The sequence below is a fragment of the Calidris pugnax genome, unplaced genomic scaffold (genome assembly GCF_001431845.1).
Source record: "Calidris pugnax isolate Ruff unplaced genomic scaffold, ASM143184v1 scaffold41, whole genome shotgun sequence".
Classification (NCBI taxonomy): domain Eukaryota; kingdom Metazoa; phylum Chordata; class Aves; order Charadriiformes; family Scolopacidae; genus Calidris; species Calidris pugnax.
The window spans coordinates 384,292-406,314 of record NW_015094509.1 but is presented as its reverse complement, the minus strand read 5'-3'; the positions used below and the strand labels follow the sequence as shown (position 1 = coordinate 406,314).

At 39.0% G+C, this 22,023-nt stretch overlaps 1 protein-coding gene across 1 annotated transcript in view; it reads right to left on the bottom strand.

Annotated features, from left to right (window-relative positions):
* Nucleotides 1-5,137: 5,137 nt before the first annotated feature.
* Nucleotides 5,138-22,023, bottom strand: part of ADCY1 (adenylate cyclase 1 (brain)) — a 156,576-nt gene continuing 139,690 nt past the window's right edge. Inside the window, exons 15-20 of the mRNA XM_014965252.1 lie at nucleotides 18,192-18,308; nucleotides 16,925-17,071; nucleotides 16,442-16,540; nucleotides 12,843-12,957; nucleotides 7,892-8,016; nucleotides 5,138-7,022 (exon numbers count right to left, since the gene is read on the bottom strand). Of these exons, the coding sequence (XP_014820738.1) occupies nucleotides 6,684-7,022; nucleotides 7,892-8,016; nucleotides 12,843-12,957; nucleotides 16,442-16,540; nucleotides 16,925-17,071; nucleotides 18,192-18,308 (942 nt within the window). The 3' untranslated portion in view covers nucleotides 5,138-6,683. The remainder of the gene's footprint in view (nucleotides 7,023-7,891; nucleotides 8,017-12,842; nucleotides 12,958-16,441; nucleotides 16,541-16,924; nucleotides 17,072-18,191; nucleotides 18,309-22,023) is intronic.

Genomic DNA, 22,023 nt, shown 5'->3' with positions numbered 1-22,023 from the left:
GTCCAGATTGTCATTAGTCACAACAATTATGCCACACTGAGATGTAAAACTCACTGAATTTGAGAGATCAATTACTTTATGACTGTTAGAAATCCTTAACTGCTCTTTGAAGCCAATCATCAGTACAAGGTAACGGTCTTGTATGCAGGCAACTGCGATACGTTGTATGAATTTACATCTTAATTTAGGATGACCGAAGTATTTGCAGAAGCTGTACTGCTTTATTAATCCCACAGTCACCTGATTAAACAAACAAATTAACAGATTTCTAAATCCTGTATATAAAACTATCTCAAATCTTTAAAATACAAGAAGTCCTTATTAATCCATAGTAGAAAGTATTCACAGCCCACACCCTTTTTCTTCTGCCACCAACCTCAGTGTTATGGTTCTACAATACTCCTCATTTATCATGCAGCAATTATAGAACTAATTTGAGAAGCAGACCCAGGCTGTAGTGACACAGATATGACAACTTTCAAAATGACACATGTAAAGTGCCTCAGAATTTAAAGGGTTTTTTTCAGCAGCAATATGGGAAAAATCAGCTAGAGGATTAGTTATTGATTTCTTACTTCTATGTCACTAAGTGACATAGGCCTTGAGCTGTGGGTTCAGCTGTGATGCGTAAGGGAGGCATCCCTATAAGCATGGCTTTAGTGACAGCAGGACTAGCATCAGCACCGAACTCAGATGGCTCAAAGCCAGACAACCCAGTGAACCTTCTCCTAATAGATCTGTTAAATACTTTCTGCTTAGCAATAGAAGTTATTGGAAAATGAATCAAAAAAGCTAAGAAAAATAAGGTAAAAAACTTAATTTTTGTATATATACATACATATATATACATATGTATGTATCTAGGAAAACAATCTATTCTCATTGTGTACTTCTCACATACAATAACTTATTATCATATTAGAAATATACTCTGGGTAACATCAATGGGCCAAACTCACCTTCTTTACCTTCCATAATGTTGCACCTGCATACAACAATGATGAATTTGACACTTTGTCCTTCTTGATGACAGCACTACATCAAATGCAGTATCAGAGAATACCCACTGAATGTCAGATATGACACCATTATGAACCAGAATATCTGCTTGCTTTTTATATTACAGTAAGTAGAGTTTATTGCTTCTAATGGCCGGAAAGTACCTTATGAAGACAGCATAGATGTTGATAACATTTTTCATATACTGTATTATGGATCTTGGAACATTGAGCCTGGCAGATTACAATGATTAAATTATTTTTCTTCTTTATTTGCTGTCTGCATTTTGATTTTGCTTTGCTGAACACACATGCAACTAGTGGATTTAATTCTGTGCCAGAAGTGATATTTCAAAAACATTTAGGAAACTTTACTGTTCTGTTTTGTTTTACTGAAGTCAGGCATGAGTGGCATGCAGTAGATTGCAAGGAAAAACAAAAGGACATCCATTTCCAAAGGATTTATAATCTCCATGCACATGTAAAATGTCTCTTACAAAAATCATTAACATTTGTTAAAAGTGTGCCTTTTTGCCTCCTTTTATACAAGTGTACATGCAATTACCTGACGGAGCTAAAACTATTTACAAAATTTCATAATACAATACATCTTTTAAAGTGAATAATACATGAAAGGCCAATGTTTTCTGTTGTTTTGTAACACTGTACAAGATTAAAAATAAATAAGGCATTATAATACAGGTTTATCACAAATTAAAAAATGTTTGTTTTCACTGTAATACAAAACTCTAACTTGAAAGAACATTATGGCTAAATACTCCTGCTTGGGCAGAACACGTAAAGGATCTGGACTTGCTGATGTAAAGAAAATACTGTTTCCACTACAAGCAGGAATTCAACACATGAAAATGATTCATGCTACTTACTAATGAGTTCAGGCTCTTCAAAGCACTGAAATGGCACAGGTAATACACTGTTTCCCTCCAAATAGTGACCCCTAAGTACTTTTCTTTTGCCTGACAGATAAATTGCAGGTAAAAGTGTGGAAGAGATTTAGGCGCATCACCTCCTCTCAGTTACAGTGCTGTAAAATATTCAGTTCAGGACCGACATGAGACATCACTGTAACCCAAAGCAGAACTTGGCCAACAAAAGCTCAACTCCTGACCTTTATAAGTACGCTAAACTCTTAGTGATTTCTGCAGGCCATGTGGGTACACGATTCAGCCATAATGAGCTGAAGCGTTTGGCGCTCAGTCTCACCTAGAGAAAGCAAGGGAACATTTGTGTGTGTTTCGGTGAAACAAGGGAGCGTGACTTGCTGCAGCAGGAAGCAGCTACAAAACAATCTATTTTACAGGCTGGATAAAATAGCTTTCTAGTCAATTAAAATGGAAAATGTTTGGAAATATCTAGCCAATAATTCAACTGAATGCCAGTTTGTAATCTCAGCAGAGAATAATAATTAAAAAATTATTTAAAGATAAAGGTAGCATAGGAACACCTTTAAATTAACTCCCAAGACAGTGAATTCTGAAGATTTCTCATACTTCTATCTTTATATAAAGAACAAAAGACTTTGATTATTACTATTATCTGAAAGAGGAAACGTGCAAACTGTTGTGAAATATTGTGCTTGCTATTGACAGACACCGACGTGCCAAAATGGCACCACTTCGTGATAGGGCTCATATCTGTTAATTTTTTCAAGCTAATAGCTGCACTAAACAGTGAACAGAAGTGCAGGAGGCTTTTCTGCCCACAATGCAACAAGTTACTATCCTCAGTTAAATAGGAGGGACTTTGGAGTAGTATAGGGCAGAACTGACTCCTTGCTGGGGCTACAGCAAGGACACCCAGGCAAAAGTTACAGAGCTTGACCAGAAAATTAATAAATGCAAGATAGGAAATACAATTGCATGCATTAAGGTGGATACAACCCAAATCCCACAGAAATCCAAGGAAATCCTTCTGATGATTTTCAGGGATATTGGAGTGGGCTACATATTATAGTCAGCCAATTGCCAATAAAAATTTGATGACAAGTTTCTCTAATTTAGCAGAAAATGTGCATTTGTGGAGTTATCAGAAGTATTATTACTACCTCCTTCCATGTATAAAACTTGCCAAACATATCAAAGAATGCGGAAAAGCAGGGAGATTAAATCTGTCATTTAAAGCTATCACATGAGAGCTGAAATAAAACAAATGTACATAGAAGAGGAAAATGGAGAAAAATGATATAAATAAGGAGGGAAACCATAAATGCAAGAGCACAGCTTCATTATATTGTGATTTCAATGGGCATCTAGTTTTCCCTGTTGAAATGAGTGTTGCACACTGCCTATCATTTTCACATGGTCTTTTACTAATTTGTGCCTTGGCTGAATTTTCTTCATGATTCTGTACTACTCGGTCCAGGACTACACAGAAAAATGTAGTTTTCCCCATAGTGAAACCCTCAACAACAACCACAACAAAAATGTGAAAAATGTTAACTCAAGCAAAGTCTGGAAACTGACTCCAAATAGACACCCACACTGGTCTGGCTCCAGCACCAGGAAGCCACCCTGATCCACTCTACCTGCTCTGGAGGCACAGACCTCCTGCAAAAGGGCCCAATGTGAAACTGATGATGGGCAGCACCTTCTGGTCCTCCCCATTCAACACAGAAAACATTCTTACTAAAGTGACGTGCCTCATTTGACTGTTGGAGAGGAGGACCATGCTTAGAAAAACTTTGGACTAATTCTACTAGCACCTGCTAATCTTTTAAAATATTAAAACAAATAGTCCAAATTTACCTTGCTACATTATCTACTACTGACATTACTCCAGGTAGGCTGGGAATAATTCTGAGAATAAGAACAGTCCTGAAAATATTAACACAGGGGACAACTCATTTCTGCTTACTGTCCATTTAGTGATTAAAAGAAACAATGGCAATATGCCTATATCTTGGACCTAATAAAAAAGTAACAATGAAATAAATTCATTGTAAGCTTTTGGGGTGTGTCAATGGCTGTATCTGGTCTATGTGTTTATGCACTATCAAATCTACTGCTAGGATCTGAAGATGCTTTTGTAAGAGTATACATAAAAATGTTTTATTATTATGGATGAAATTATACCAAATTCACTGATTCAAAAATTGTATAACTTGGGGTGTTTGTGAGTGGAACTCAGTGATTAATCCTATTGCACATAATGCTTTCCATTTTGCTTAAGTATATAAGTTCACCCATGTTATGATTTAGTTCTTACAAACCAGTTAAAAACCCTAAATACCCAGTGTGTTTTACATGGGTACCACATATTCAGCTTAATTATATAAATATTTGTTCTTTTAAATCTGTATTCTCTACATTTATCTATTAAATGGCTCAAAACCAGAATTAAATTATTCAAGAAGAATACCTTTGAACTGGATAGCTGTTAAGGAGATAAAGAAATGCAGTGACTTTCCAAAGATTAGTCAGGTGCATACACCTACCACAGTTAAGAAGCAATTCTCAGTTTTTTATAGTCGCTTTAATCACAACACAAATATTGCTAGCTTTGTAATGAAGCACTTAACTGACAGGGTACATAAAAATTAATTAAAAACCCTGCTGAAAACCACTGGAATCCCACAGCAGCCTGATATGGCTACATGGAGAATGGAAACTCCTGTAGCATTGCTTTAACCATTTGCATCTGTTGCCACAGTATTTGTCCATATACTTTTAATACAAACAGTGACTGCTCCAAAGCAAATACTGATTGCAGGGGAATCACTCAAATCTCCTTTCCACTGAAATAAGTAATAAAATAGGCCCACCAGAGGGAAACATGACATCTAGTACATGCAAGTTTTCTACTGTACGTGTACAACCTGGACCACATCTGCAGTCTTTGGTGAGTTTTTCAAGTTTGAGGTTTCTTTTTGGGGGGGGGATGGTGGTGGCCCTCCTGTGGACCGATTCCAACAGGTCCATGTACTGCTTGTGCTGAGGACTCCAAAACTGGACAAAGTACAATGTATATGACATTGGTTTTCCTAATGGCCAGCCCTTTTCTGCGAGGTGGGCAGAGAGGATGCTCAGCATCCTGGGGAAGCACCAAAGCACAGAAGTAACATCAGAAGTGTAAAGAGTTGAAACAGCATATATAAAATTTTAGAGTTCTTAGTTTGGTGGTTTTTTTTTTTTTTTTTTTTTACTTAAAATAAGTTTTGCATGTTTGCTTCTTTTTTGGAAAGTGAGGAGGCTGGTTAGCTTGTGTATCTCCACCAGGACAGGATGGCACCTGTCCTCAGCAGGATGACCTCCAACTGCCCCCACTTCAACTTACGGAGCTACATTCCACATTTCACAGCCAGACCAGCGTTTCAATATGAAATCATGAACAACAGAATGTGGGCTGCATTAGAGGAAAAAGCAGCCAAAATATGTTCCCTTTTATGCAGATTAAGAGCAGGCCTCACTCTCCTGGCATGTCTACCAGTGTGCTCCTCATTTGGGCAAAGACTGTGCTTGTTTCTCAAAATTAGAGCTTTCTATAATTGTACAGCTTTGAAGAGTGAGCCTGGGTAAAATCAAGATACAATAAAACTGAGGCATAAATTTAAAAATCAATTAAGATGTAAGACTATGTTGGCAAACATACAAATGTCACAAAGCTAGCAACAAGCATGTTTGTCACCATTACCAGACTATTCTTTCTTAAAAATGTAAAGCTAAATACTGGAACTGAGCCACAGGACCTGTACCATTTGTAAAAGCCTGAAATTATACTGTCCTTCTGCTCTTCAAAAAATCAGCACTGTATGTAAAGGAATGTTTCTATATTGCATAACCGTATTGCTGTGCTTGCAGGGTGGCTCCTCTGTCTTGTACAGAGTCAAATAACCTGTGAAGAGGCAGCAACTTCTAAACTCTACTATCCTACTATCCTTTGTTTAATTGAAAGAATATATATTGCTCTTCTGCCAAACCTTTAAGCTCTGTGGTTTATCTAATCCATATCCTACTGTTATGGTTGGTTTGGATTGGAATTTTTTCTTGAAGTTTTTGGACCATGCAAGAAGGATTTTAAAAAATACATGGGGTTTAGCAATAGCTGAATCCAGCTTTCGTTAATCTGCCATTGACAGCAGAATGAACACTGTCCTCATTGTTTTAACTCATGCACTGGGAGCACAGTTTCTCTAACTCTTGCTATAGCCCTGGAGAGTATCCAGCTGCCCCACACTCCACCGTTAAATGCAGCTTTGCTAATCCCAGACCCAACAATGCTGGCTATGACAGAAAGAGAAATCTCTTTGCTATGTCATTGCAGGTGGATGTGTAAATAAATACATATTTTTATGTGTATCTCTATAAATCTCTATTAAGTCTACACAGGATTGTTTGTATATGTGCATATATAGCTTAAAACATATATACGCACACATAAATAATTGCTTGCACGCTTATCTCATTTTTTTTTCATTTACCCTTTAAAAATGCCAAGAATATATTCCTCATTTCCAGAAAATCAGGTTTTGACTTTTCCTAACAGAATTGCTAGCCCTTATATGTTCCATCCCAAGAGTTCGTTACACAAGTCCCCAGTTCTCTTTGGTTGGGTTGTAGTGGTCCTTGGTTAATTTCATGGCCTATGACCTCTGATCTCTTGGTAAAAATTCAGACAACCATTGCTTTCCAAGTTCACTTCAAATGGCATTAGCAAATCTCCTTTGCTCTATGCCTCCTTCACAGCTGGCACAGAAGGAAGATAATGTAGTGTTTGATTTGTGTGACTGGCAGACGTTTGACCTGCTCCATGCCCAGCTTTTACAGTAAAGCTAGCAACTGAGGACACTGATGGACAGCTGGTGCCCAGTTTTGTTTGAATGTTTGCTCTCCCATAAGGGTACATTTTCCGCTCTAAGTTTAAAGACCGTGTTTGTGAATTATTTCCATCAGCCTTTCCTTCCAGGAAATAGGTCAACATTTCACCTTTTCCCTTTACACTGACTTTACCCCTGCACACGAATTCATAACTGCACCTTTTTAGAATCCTCTGAACTTCTTCTGTCACCTGAAGACAGAAAAAAAAAAAAAAAAAGAACTATTAGGTTTTCCTGCTCATATAAAGTTAATCCTAGAACTGCCCACACCTCCCATTTTATTTCTCTGTCATGGAATATGTATAAGCAGAATGAATTAGCACCTACTGCTGCTCTTGGGGTCACTTAGAATTTTCTTACAGAATTAAAAATCACTGACCAAACTGGAATCTGAGAAGCAGAACTTCTGGTCTTGAGCTGACACAGTCAAATTAAGCTCCGTCCAACAGAAATGTGTAACCAGTGTGTCCACTGTTGTAAGCTGGTTCAGTTCCAGTGACGTTAATTTACTCCAGAAGAACTTTTGATCCCTGGAGACTAGACAGGTATTTTGGATAAAGGAGTGCAAGAGTTCATTGAGATTTTGAGAGGTGCAGCATAGCTTCTAGCCAAGCTCTAGTGGAACAACAAAGTTCTCTGTCAGTGTATCCTCCCCAATCCAAAGTATACACAGAATTTTTAAAGCTACATAAAATGCAGCAGGATGCAAATGGACATAGGTCCTTTCCTTGTAGTCCTTATTCAGGCAAAATTCCTACAGCATAAGGACTAACCCATGCAGTGTCGGCATTCCCAGGCTTGCCTCCAACTGTGTGCAATGCAGCAGAGAACTCTTTTTTTCTGATGATTGTTTATTTGAGGATTTCATTGCCTAGTAGTAGTGAAGCAGATATGAGGGAAAACAACTATACCTTTGATGCTTGAATCATCTGGAGATTGTTCTTTTCATGAGAACCTCAAGATAACGTGAAGCTGTGTTTTGTAATTGATCTTGAAAATGTAACAACATATAAAACAGGAGGTATATAAAGTTTGCAATATTGTCTCAGTATGCACTGACCTGAATTTTCCCTTGCACTCCGGTACTATCCATCCGGCTGGCAACATTTACAGTGTTCCCCCAGATATCATACTGTGGTCTTCTGGCTCCAATGACTCCAGCCACTACCGGCCCAACATTAATACCTAAAATCAAAACAATGAATTTAGTTTCAAACACCACAGCATATTATCCAATGGAATCCTGCAAAATAGATTTAACACCATCTTTTCTGGTCATAAGGCATAATATGCCAAATTAATGCCAATTGGACTTCCATATTTGTAAGAGGTTTAGAAAGAGAATAAAGACATACACAGAGATATCTCACTGGAAATGAAATATGGCACATCTGCGGATTTTCATTTTTTGTTTGTTTTGAGAAAAGCAGTGGTAGTGCAGAGTATAGCTATAGAACAATTCAGGACAAACTGTTAAAGATCTTTAATTGTTTTCTATGACTTGCACTGTCGATGCTCATATAAGGCCTTTTAAGGGAGTTTTCGAAGTCAAACAGAAATAGTGGCCTGGAATACACAAGGAATGGGGTAAGGGAAGTGTGTCACATTGGTTGTCATTACTAGACAACACAGATCAGGGAGACACCAGAAGAAGACAAGAGTATGTGAAAATAGCTCAAGCATCTTTTTTGTGAAACTACAGGGCTTGATTCTACATTACTGAGTAATTTTGACACCTTGTTTTGAAGATAAAAGAGAATGTTCCTTCTTCTGAGTGCCCTAAAGAGCTGCAGGTGCTAAATCCTGCATGAGGTTCAGTGCAAGGGGTTTCCCAGGCAATTTATGCAGCATAATGGGCATTAGATATTTTTCTTCTGCCCCTCTCTGAACCTGGAAAAAACAGTTAAAAAATAATTTGAGCTTTATAATTATTAGAATGTACAAGAGGGCAGAGATGTATAACTCTCTATTGCTACCCTTGATGACTTTCTCAATCTTTTGCTCTTAGCAACCTCACTTTTCTCCTTGTCCAGCTCATTATCTCAATTCAGCCATGAAAATATATAGAGAAAGAAACTGGAGAAAACTATCTGTGTTAGAATATGCAAAGAAATGAGAACAGCAGTGGAAGTAATCATAGGAGAAGATTAGGATGCAGAGAAGGAAAGGAAGAGGGGAACTTACTCGATAAGAAGGCTGGGAGAAAGGACTCTGAGGGATTAAGACATGTAATAATATGTAAAGGATTGCATGGGAAGGTTTGTGTTGTGAAGACCAGAGGATTTCTGGATTTCTTGAGGGGGACCTTAATCCATCCCACTCCTACCAGTATGATGCCAATGCCTAGAGCAATAGATGCCCAGAGGCTGGAGAAGGGTTTCAGGTCAACAGAAGAATACCTGGAGTTCAGCACAAAGGAATTCCAGACACTCCAGCCAGTTAGTCAGCTTCATCATGGGCCCAACTTAAATGCTTCTAGGCAAATGGATGTAGCATGGGAAATAAACAGGAGGAGTTGCAGATGTGTGCACGCCTGAAGGACTATGGTCTTCTTGTCATTACTGAGACATTGTGGGATGGCTCCTAGGCACTTCTTAGAGTGTTGGAATGGAAGGCTGCAAGCTCTTCAGGAAGGACAAGTATAAGTCAGCTTCATCATGGGCCCAACTTAAATGCTTCTAGGCAAATGGATGTAGCATGGGAAATAAACAGGAGGAGTTGCAGATGTGTGCACGCCTGAAGGACTATGGTCTTCTTGTCATTACTGAGACATTGTGGGATGGCTCCTAGGCACTTCTTAGAGTGTTGGAATGGAAGGCTGCAAGCTCTTCAGGAAGGACAAGTAGGGGAGACGAGGAGGGGGTGTTGCCCTCTATGTAAATGACCAGCTGGAGCGGATGGAACTCTGCCTGGGGAGGGATGAAAAGCCAACCAAGAGCTTATGGGTGAGGATTAAAAGGGAGTGCAGGGACAGGTGACATAACAGTGGGGGTCTGAGTGGATGAGGCCCTCTATAGACAGTTAGGAGCAGCCTCATGTTCACAAGCCCTGGTCCTCATGGGGGACTTCAACCATCCTGATATCTGTTGGAGGGTCAACACAGAAGAGCATAAGCAATCCAGGAGGTTCCTGGAATGCATTGATGAGAACGTCCTGCTCCAAGTGACGAAGAAGCCAATGAGAAGAGGTGCCGTGCTGGACCTTACTCTCACCAGCAAGCAGGGGCTGGTGTGGAGCCTTTGTCATTGTGGCTGCAATGACCATGAAATGGTGGAGTTCAAGATCCTTAGGGCAGCGAGGAAGACACACAGTAAACTCCCTACCCTGGACTTCAGGAGAGAAGATTTCGGCCTCTACAGGGATCTGCTTGGAAGAGTACCATGGGATAAGGCCCTGGAGGGAAAAGGGGCCCAAGAAACCTGGTTAATATTCAAGGATCACCTCCTCCAACATCAGATGCGATGCATCCCAACTAAGAGGAAATCATGCAAATATGCCAGGAGGCCTGCACGGATGAACGAGGAAACGTGGACAAACTCAAACACAAAAAGAAAGACTACAGAGGGTGGAAGGAAGGACAAGTAGCCTGGGAACAATACAGAGAAATTGTCCAAGCAGTCAGGGATTGGGTTAGGAAAGCTAAAGTCCTGATAGAGTTAAATCTGGCCATGAATGTCAAGGACAAGAAAAGCTTCCATAGGTATGTTGGTGACAAAAGGAAGACTATGGAAAATTTGGGCTCAATCCAGAAAGAAACAGGAGACCTTGTTACACAGGGTACGGAGAAGACTGAGATACTCAAAGACTTTTTGCCTCAGTCTTCACTGGCAAGTGCTCTAGCCACACTGCCCAAATCGCAGAAGGCAAAAGCAGGGACTGGAGAATGAGGAACTGCGCACTGTAGGAGAAGACCAGTGGAAAGCTAAAGTCCTGATAGAGTTAAATCTGGCCATGAATGTCAAGGACAAGAAAAGCTTCCATAGGTATGTTGGTGACAAAAGGAAGACTATGGAAAATTTGGGCTCAATCCAGAAAGAAACAGGAGACCTTGTTACACAGGGTACGGAGAAGACTGAGATACTCAAAGACTTTTTGCCTCAGTCTTCACTGGCAAGTGCTCTAGCCACACTGCCCAAATCGCAGAAGGCAAAAGCAGGGACTGGAGAATGAGGAACTGCGCACTGTAGGAGAAGACCAGTTTTGAGACCATCTAAGGAACCTGAAGGTGCACAAGCCCATGGGACCTGATGAGATTCATCCACAGGTCCTGAGGGAACTGCAGATGAATTTGCTAAACTACTATTGATCAAATACAAGCTTGGAAGAGCTTGTAGTTTAGAGGATGATTGAGAGCAGCCCTGAAGAGAAAGACTCAGTGTGTTGGTTGATGAGTAGCTCAACACGAACCACCAATGTGCACTTGCAGCCCAGAAAGCCTGCATCCATGGCTGCATCAAAAGAAGTGTGGCCAGCAGATTCAGGGAGGTGATTCTGCCCCTCTACTCCGGTCCGGTGAGACCACACCTACAGTACTGTGTCCAGCTCTGGAGCTCCCAACATGGGAAGACATGGACCTGTTGGAGTAGAGTCCACAGAAGTGCCATGAATATGACCAGAGGACTGAAGCACCTTTCCTCCGAAGACAGGCTGAGCGAGTTGAGGTTGTTCAGCCTGGAAAAGAGAAGGCTCCTGGGAGACCTTATAGAGGCCTTTCAGTACCTAAAGGGGACCTACAGGAAAGATGGGGGAGTACTCCTTATGAGGGAGTGTAGCGATGGGACAGGGGGGTAATGGTTTTAAACTGAAAGATGGTAGATGTAGATTAGATATTAGGAAGAATTTCTTTACTCTGAGGGTGGCGAGGCACAGGTTGCCCAGGGAAGCTGTGGATGCCCTATCCCTGGAGGTGTTCAAGACCAGGTTGAATAGGGCTTTGAGCAACCTAATCTAATTGAAGATGTCCATGCTTATGGTAGGGGGGCTGGAACTAGAGGATCTTCAAGATCCCTTCCAGTTGTAACCATTCTATGATTCTATGACGCTATGATTTGATTTGTTGGAGAAAACAGTTCTGGTTGAGGTGATTTGGCATCTGTGGACGAAAAGCTCCCATCACATTTTTAATGTCAACAAAGCTTTTGCAGATGCAACTTAACTTCATAGTTAACTACTTAATAGTTAAGTACAGTCAGACACAGTTTTTGACAGTTTAGCAAGGCAAACCAGCATAAGCCACAAGACTGGGCACACTAATAATATTGTATAAAATTATCGGTGCAGTTTCCTTTTAGGGGTGTGTAGACTAATTAAACACAGTCGAATTGGACACAATTGTAATTCCTTAATACTAATGCTTACCATCCAGCCTGCTGACCTCCTACATGGATGAGACTTTACTGCTAAAGGAGGCTTTTCAATTTTAATCATAAGTGCAGGATAGGTTATTCTTTGCAGACAGCACATGGAAAGCCAAAAAAAAGCAATATTCTGCTTGTAAGATAATCGTAGAAACGTGACTCACCAACTCGTAGGACAAAGTCATTGTAAGACTGATAGTTGATTTCATCAAGAACGTCAAACATCTCTATTGCAAAATCTGCCAGTGTACTCAGATGGGAATAAATTGATTTTTTAGCCTAGAAACAAAATAGTATTGCACATTATATTTGTATGTTTCAGAGGCAGGTGAAATACCAAAATGAAAAACAATGAAAAGCTGAGACTAGATGGCTTAGGAAAAGAATCTAACCCATTTTGTTGTTTGTGAAAAGAAACTACAGCACTTGCATTCTTTTCTCAAGTACTGAATTCTTGTCTTTTTTTTTTTTTTTTTTCTACTAATGCTTACCATCCAGCCTGCTGACCTCCTACATGGATGAGACTTTACTGCTAAAGGAGGCTTTTCAATTTTAATCATAAGTGCAGGATAGGTTATTCTTTGCAGACAGCACATGGAAAGCCAAAAAAAAGCAATATTCTGCTTGTAAGATAATCGTAGAAACGTGACTCACCAACTCGTAGGACAAAGTCATTGTAAGACTGATAGTTGATTTCATCAAGAACGTCAAACATCTCTATTGCAAAATCTGCCAGTGTACTCAGATGGGAATAAATTGATTTTTTAGCCTAGAAACAAAATAGTATTGCACATTATATTTGTATGTTTCAGAGGCAGGTGAAATACCAAAATGAAAAACAATGAAAAGCTGAGACTAGATGGCTTAGGAAAAGAATCTAACCCATTTTGTTGTTTGTGAAAAGAAACTACAGCACTTGCATTCTTTTCTCAAGTACTGAATTTTTGTTTTTTTTTTTTTTTTTCTCTCTTTTTGATTTCTGGGAAGAATGGAAAGCAAAATTCCCATGGTAAAGTGATTCTGTTGCTAGAGAGCTGCAGATGTTTGTTGTTAGGGTGGCAGGGAATACAACCTGCTTTCTTACAAAACTGCTTTGCCTGATGATTATTAATAACTATAGGTTTTGCCCTCTTCTCCCTTTGGGGCTTTTGCCAGCTCCCAGCTCCATGGGGTGCATGCTGTTCCCATTGACAAAATCCTGTTTAATCCTGTAAGATGCAGAACACCCCCATTTTTTTTTCCTTTCCAGGCAAGCTGAAGTGATTTTAATGTGCATAAATGAACTAAAGCAAAAGAACCAGAAGGGATCAAATCAAATGCTGAAGTACCAACTTGTAAAAAAGCCCCCAAAACTTAAGAAAATAATTTTTACAACTTCAGTCTAATTAAACTGTGCAACCCAGTTTCAGGGGATATTTTGGATTTCAAAAGTTAGCTAGATTCAAACATAATTACTCAAACTCATGGAAGAAATATTGGCTACAAAGTTTTAAAAAGATATTATCTGTAGCTCTAGAATTTCTTAAGCAGCATATCATCAGAAAGTAGAAAGGAGAAGTTTGCATGTTTTCCTGCCCTTCCTGCAGGATCTACCATTGGCTAGTTAAAGACAGGCTACTAGAATAGACCTTTAACGTGACTCAATATGGTTGCTTTTATGTTACGCTCTCATCTGAATACTAAATATGAATTCTTGAATAGATTTGCAAAGTGAAAGTGGGCTAAAGGTAAGATATGGTGAAAGAAATATGGGGTCAGTGGCAGTCTAGCTTCAGTAGGGTGTTGCACAACAGGGCTGTGGCAGCTGGCATGAGATGAGAGCTCGCTGGGTTTTTGTTAAGATAGTGGGATTGTATAAATGGAGCACTTGACAGTGACTGAGAAACAGATTGCTATGTGTTTTATAGTTTGAAAAGGCTCAGTTTGAAAGGGTTCCTTCATGTGGCTGGGAATTTTACAAAAGTTAGAGCAAAATGCTAGCAAAAAATTATGGAAGTCATCCTTGGGCCAATCCCAAGTTTTAGGAAGTATACTTTTATTTACCTGACCTGATCTCTCACATTCTGCTTCTTGCAATGTTAACTAGCTCTACTCTTTTCCAGCCTCACCAAGACAAAGAAAGAACAAGAATTAATATTGACTACACTTCCAACAGTGAAGGAGAAGAATATTCAATGTCTGGAGGACGGAAGGAGGAGTGTATAGTTTTATTTAATCAACTAATCTTCTTTATATTCTTTCTTCTTCTATTTCTTTGCTGTCCGATGCATGCTTTTGATTTCCTGCAATGCCCCCCAGGGTTTCAGGAGAGAGGACTGATGACAACTACTGGATGCACTGAGATGCCTCAAAAGGATTACTGGCAAACTCTTTTGAACCTGCACTGAAGAACACCACAAAGTTAGGAGCCTGGCTCCCCATGGACAGATACGAGTCTGTAAGGCAGCTCAGGGACTGTGTGATGGCTGGCAGTGGTCATCTGCACATGGTGGGCTCCCCAGGATCATTGGACTATTAATACATAGCTGCATGCTGAAGACCTAGTGGGAAACTGCCAAGAGAATGTGAATAATTTCTACTGGTTTGCATCACATGAGCAGTGGGAAGAGATCACAGAAGAGCTGAAACCCCAAATTAAATTGAAAGATATTGCCTGATTCATACAAGATCTTTAGGTTTTCTGAATGTTAAATAAATTCTACCTGTACAGAAAAGACAAAAATTTGCCCCAAGATTTCAGAGAAAGGCAGAGTCCAGTACAAGACCTTCTCCAGTGACTTAAAATGCATTACTATCATAAGCTCAGATTGGTATTTTCAGTAATGGACTAACTCAGCTGACCCTTCGGTTAGCAACTATAAAATACAAGAGATAGATAAACATGTTTAGGTTTTAGAACATATACTGCCAAAGTTACCCAATAACACACTTGTTTTCAGGATTATAGTTCAAAGAGCACTTATAGCAGACACACAAGTATGCTGTTGCCTGTTTGCCTGACATCACACCGAACAAAATTCAAAGGATCAATTTTTTGCCTGCCTCAGGACCCAGAAGTCAAACATTTCAGCATGAACAGAGTCTTAAAAATACCTTTTTGTAATTTGTAGATTCCTGGGAATGATACAAAAGAAAGCATCAGTTGTAAATACCTTGCAGACCAGAAAATTATTTGCATGTGATACACAACAACGTGATTCTAGCAGTTGATTTCAGTGTGGCCTTGTTTTTTATTTACTTAACAAGGATAATTGTTGCTAGAAAGTTCACAGGCCATCTTCTGGCCCTTTTTGCTTTTACCCTCTAATTCGGCGTTATTTTGCAACGCTAAACCATATGCATTAGTGTACCTCTATAAGATATATACATGAATATCAGAACAGAGGAGAGATGTCTGGAAATTGTGGGCAGACTAGGTGCATGGATTACTTTAATTTTCATTATGTTCCTCCTAATATTAATTTTATTAATTTTTTATACATTTGTTTTATTAATGTAATTATTAATGTGCATAGTAGTCTATAACCCTGTCCACAGGGTTCTCTGCTTTTCCAGGTGCTACATGCAAACTTAGGAAATCTCTGTTCCAAGACACAAACTTAAGGTGAGAAACACACTGAGGAGTAGCAATGAGGATATAGAAGAACTGTGCCCCAGAACTAGTGGGCCTGAAATGACTTTGACTTTTTTTATTGATAGTAATTAAAGGGGTAAAAATAATGCTGGCAGTAGGACAAAAAAGAGCTGATTTGGAGGGACCAGGGTGAAGTGCAGTAATGTACCTAGCACTAAGTTCCTCTCCATGATGGGGGTTGGGAGAAGCTGTTTGTTTTGATTGTAGGTTGCACCCAGGTTTCAATATAAGAAAGAAAAAAATAATCACATTTTAATATTCTTATATTCGTTTTGCAGCGATTACACCTGGAGTCTCCCATTACCGGCATCTTATGAGGTCATCTAAGATACCAGGTTTAAAACACTACCACTCTGACTTAGGAGCTTCATATGCCAGTTTGCAGAGAATCCAGAGCTGTAACTAATGAAATCCCATGTGAAACCACATAAGCAACTGCTAGGATAGCAATTTTTCTTTTCAGGTTACACTTGTTCTTTGATTTTCAGAATTAAATTGTTGTAAAGAAGTAGTACACGTTATCTATAATCACACAGAATTTGTTATGTTTCTGATGTTCCTCTGGAAATTGAAGGATAATGGTTCCTCCACAAATGACCATCATGTAAGATCTTCTTACCTTAGTTCCTGAAGTAGGTACGAGTCCCACAGCTGCCATATATGTACTTCCAATTGTCTTGATCTTTTCTATGTCCTTATAATATTCCTTGTCCATAAGCTTTGTTTAAAACATAAAACTGTTAAATATTACATAATATTTTAGACAAACAACCATAGTTATCAGCAAGATGATTAAACCATATTATTTTTGTTAAGTTGAGCCTTGCCCAATTTGAGGTCACTGAAAAAACTACCATCAACTCACATTTTAATGAGTATATCCTCTTGCTATATTCAAGGACTTTGAGGTCAGACTCTTATGCCCAAAAGTACAAACTAGGCACTTTGGAGAAGTCCAGTGGACACCCACTGCAATTAAAAGGAACTTTACCATACTGTTTTATTAGGCAGTTCAAGATACACTGAGTTGCTACAGATAATCTCTGTTGACAATAATTTGGTAGAACTGATATGGTTAAAAGACACAGTGTTTAGACCTTACCTCATCAAAATCAGCAATAATTTCATTTAACAGTCGTAAACATTCCACTCCCATATTATTGCCATCCAATTCGATGTAGAAGTCATTGAAATTTGGGATGGAAGCAAACATCACTCCCACTTGTGAATATGACTGGTAATAAAGGTCCTGCAGTTCATAAGCAGATAAATTTTTGATTTTAAAAGATTAATCTAAACCGGGCATCATTATTATGATATTTATTCTACTGTTAAACAGTAGCTAGGAAAAAGCCATCATTTTGGTAGAGAGAAAGCCAGCCTTATTTAAAAAAAAAAATTGTTGAAAGATCTCTCCACTCAGAAACACATAAGAACACCTAAGCTATTAAACCCATTTAAAGCAAATTAGTTTTTTTCTCTGTTAGACATCAAAGCAGTGAGTAAAAATTTTTTAGAAAGTCTTAAAAGTTTTAGAAATTTTAGTTATAAAAAATAATGGCATTTTCTCCATTTTGTTTTATAACTAATCAGAGATGGAACAATTTTACCTTTCAGCACAAACCCAGCCTCATTCCTTCATGTCTTTCCCTAAGTTTCACAGTCCTGTATACAACATTAACACTGTAGTGCTGTTCTGTATGGTAAGGTTTCTGCTTAAGAATTTGGAGGGCTCACGGAAAGTAAAACTACCCTTCTATGGTTCAAATACATTGATCCAAACTCTCAAGAGCAGTATCATGGCCATGACGGCTACCCCAGTGCAGGCAGGAGGACTCTGTTAAGGACTTTCTGAACCACTTTTTTGCAGCCTTTCATGTTAAAAGCTACTGTGTCTTCCTTGAGTGTGTACAAGTCTCTGGTTTTAACTTTAAATGAAAGGGGTTTGTAACGCAACATATTTCCAGAACTAGAGTGATTCATATGTAAATGTCTGGCAGTTCATATATTTCACCATTCAGAATTAAAATGAGCTCATGAAATACTGTGATAAATCCCAATATTTTAAATTAATTGAAAAAAAATAGTTATTTGCATGCAAACATATGGCTGCCTTCATGGTGAATGGCACGACATTCCCTTACCCTGCTTTTTATTAAAATTAGTCAGAGGAAGAGGACATTACAGTGAAAGAAATAATCCCAATCTTATTCTTGAACATAACTATTTACAAAACTATTCCTTTTAACATGAAAGAAATTTTGTAATCCCAAGCCTTTATTGAAAACGTACAGTTGAAAGTTGACCCAAGCTACACAGGGTTACATCCACACAACATCAGTATGTATTTAAATTTTATCTTGGTTTACCATATTTCTTGGATTAGACATAAGAAAGTGCTGTGCAACATGTGCTGGCAACAGGTTGAAGAGGATTCTTTTATTATCCAGCTTGACTCTCTCCATATCATCTCTCTCTTCTTCTGCCTGTGGGGACAGAAAAAAAGAAATAACCTTTCCAAAAAGCAAAAAATTAGCTGAAGCAATCAAATAGCTTCTATTAACTCATATTTTGAAACTAAAACTGAGCAAAATCATGCCTGCAAGGCAGAGTGGGAACAGTTCTCCTCTACTATGCTTTTATATTGAGGCAAAATCCCTTTAAGTCCTTTGTAATTCCAGCTAAAGTCTCTGGGCTGATGACTACTTTCAGGGCTTGATCAGCTAATTCTATTGGTGTTTTCTGTAGTTGTCTGGTTTTTTAAATAGGTCCTTGATATTTTCTCTGTCTTGCTTCAATGTGGTCATGAAACTACTGGAAGAGAAATGCCAGTGGCACTAGACTGTGTGTACAGGTATGGATGTGATAATGTTCACAATGATGGAACCGCAGCTGTGACTAAGAGGATGAGAACTGAGCTCCTAAGTGAAGAAGTAGTGGCTCAAACCAAACCACCAAAGTCAGGACTGAAGGGGTGGCAAAATACCCTTAAGAGCAGGGGAAGGCATCAAGGATGTCACCATTTCTAAGAAACATAGTAGAATGCTACATTTCCAATACACCTAGAAAGTGTCTCTTCTGCTCTTTGGATGCAAAACTTAACTACAATTTTGACTCTGAGAAGGTTCAGTTGACAGAAATGAGATGAAAGCCACTAAGGTCTGATCGGTGCTTATAAATACTTAAATGGAGAGTATCAAGAGGATGGGACTGGTCTCTTTTCAGTGGTGCCCAGTGATAGGACAAGAGGAAATGGGTACAAACTGGACTAGAACAAGTTTCACCTAAACGTGAGGAGGAACTTCTTCACTTTGAGGGTGCCAGAGCCCTGGAACAGGCTGCCCAAAGAGAGGCCGTGGGCAGAGAATGTCTCCATCTCTGGAGATATTCATGCCCCACCTGGACACGTTCCTGTGCAACCTGCTCTGGGTGGACTTGCTTTGGCAGGGGGTTGGACTAGATGAGCTCCAGAGGTCCCTTCCAACCCCATATCATTCTGGATGGTCATTGATAATACCATGGGGTAGCAATGGCCCTTGAATAATACTAATGGTAGCAAAACCTAAATAGAGACAAATTATGCAAAGAGCAGAACAAGGAGAATGTAGGTCAAGTGCTCTTAGCTTTTTGTGCCCTGGCCTATTTCAGGTCAGGCACTTCCTAGCCAACTCCAGAGAGGAGTGCACTCTCTACCTGTGGGTCAGGGAGACGTTTGCACAGGGAATACCTATATGGAGCAATGCAGTACTATGAAGAACATGCTATGTTAGCTCTGCCTGATGTAGCACCAGACCTAGAAGCAGAATGTTCATGAAATCAGCATAGCATTCCTTCTGAGCTGTGTAGTTGTGTTGAAAAGCAGGGTATATTAGCTTAGACTACACACAGGGTTAATACTGCTATCTTGTTATGGATACCGTAGCCGGAGTCTCTGCAGGGACTGCACTAGCCATACCAAAGTCTAACATCCTGCCTTTATTAAAGCGATCTGCTAGGAATATGAAATAAACTGTACCTTCTTTGCTATTACTGCATACATTTTCACCATCCACCCTTTCACCGTGCACTGCCTAAGAGCTCTCATATATGCAACTCCTCAGGAGCTGCCTGGCTAAAGAGGAAAGATCTACTTGTGTCTCTTGCAAGGGAAGATAAGGAATGAAGGTGAGGTAAAAAAAGATTTGGTCATGTTCAGCAGTGAGAACTCTATCCCATCACATGGCTCTATCTGTGTGTAGGGGGGAAATAAACTGATTACTGATATTTTCTGGACCTTTTCCCAGCATCCTGCTTTCTGCCATTTGGGGGAATACAATGAAAGCTGTCTTTTTTCCTTGTGACTCATTAAATCCTACTGCCTACTCTTTGAGCCACCAATATAAAAGGATGCATAGGCATCACCCTTTCCCAGGCAAAATAGACACTGAGAAGGGAGAAGGAGTACTTGGGGCCGGGGAAAGAAGATTATAATAGGTATTCACAGGTATTTACATTCCTGGAGGAAGTGTTACCCAGACAGCTAAATAGCATCCAAACCTTCATCTATTTGTCCCTATTCCTATTGGTTAATTAAGAAAAGCTGCCTGAGGCATATTATTTTGAAAACAAATAAGAAAGAAAATATATAGGCATAAGCAAAATAATTTTTCACATTCTGCTTATTGCTATACCTGTTTGGCATTCACGGCAGCTAGGTCATTTTACAGAACTTAATTGTATTTGCAGAACTGCAATATTTAAAAGCAGGCTTTGTTTTTGCTTCAGACCTGGTGACAAGATTTAAAACGTTCTTCAGTAGTATGGCTTTTGACATCAATACAATTAACAGCTATTGCATTTTACAAAGTTACTTAGCATCCCACAGTCTTTTACAGTGCTGGTAACTGGTTACACATCCTCTGTTAGGGTAGTGGTCTGAGCTGCTGTATCACTTTGAGCTATCAGGTGACTGTTTAATAAGCATAAAAATGCTGTAGCAATGTCACTGACTGAAGAGTTATCACATGAAAATCCACAGTTTCAAACACAGCTGAAAAAACAGCTGGGCACCGGTGCTGCAGAAACCTCATCTTTGTCCCTGAAGGTGGCACTAAAGGCACAGGGAAGAGACCCATCACGCTGCTCCTAGAGGGCCAGATTTTTAAGAGGAGATGCAAGCACACCTGGCAAGTCCTGTCTGCCGACTGTAAAACACATATTTCTTACAAGTGTCACGGATTAGAAAAGACAGCTGAATTATATTCTAGTATTCCCTAAAGAATGCAACAATCAGTCATATCATTATATTATTCTTATTTCCCCCCCCCCCCGACAAATCCAGCGTGACTGAGGAACTCCATTTTTTGGCAGTTTTTGCTACTTCATAAATTCATTGTTTGTATTTATTTGTACTTTTTTTTTTTCCCAGTTTTGTGGAAAAACTTGCATAAGCAAAAGTGATTATCAGTCACAAATAAGTAAAATGCTCCTATACTTGCAATTCACAGTTATTGTCATATGACAATGCAGTCATATGACATGAAGTTACTCACAAACATCATATAGAAGATGAAATTCTCCTCCCACTGCTTGTTAAAAAAACCAACCAAACCTAACAGATATTTTCTGGAAATATTGTGATATTCAGAAAGGTTAAATTTGGCACAGAAAAAAAAATTGCAAAATCAACATAACCTATAACACCATTGATACGTGAACAGTAAGTACAAATATAAATGTTTTATCAACTTATCATCAGTCAGAAAAATGTATTTTTTTCATACGATGTACATAAATTGCACTGTTATTACCTCTGTTCTGGTTACATAACCTAGATGCATGGAAATTGGATGTCCTTTTCTTGAAACTGTATCTTTTTCCTAAAACAGTTTTTCTTGTTTAAAATCTGCATTACCTCAAAACACATTTTTTTCCTGATATGGCAGAAAAAAATCTATGGAAATGGGTTTTCCTCCCACATTAGCAAAGAACACCTCCCTATTAATTGCAGAATACTTTCAGTGTTTAAAATATCATTTAGTTAGTACTAGACTGTTTGCTGTTCGTGATGAAGTAAATGAAAATATCTATGAAATTATTTTTATTGCAGCTTATTTGACAAATGGTTTTATTCATCTGAGGACATTTTTACAGGATTAGCTCCACAAATAGTCTTGCTAAAAGTATAGAATAGCCTTTGAGTCTGAAATTCTCCCAGTTGTA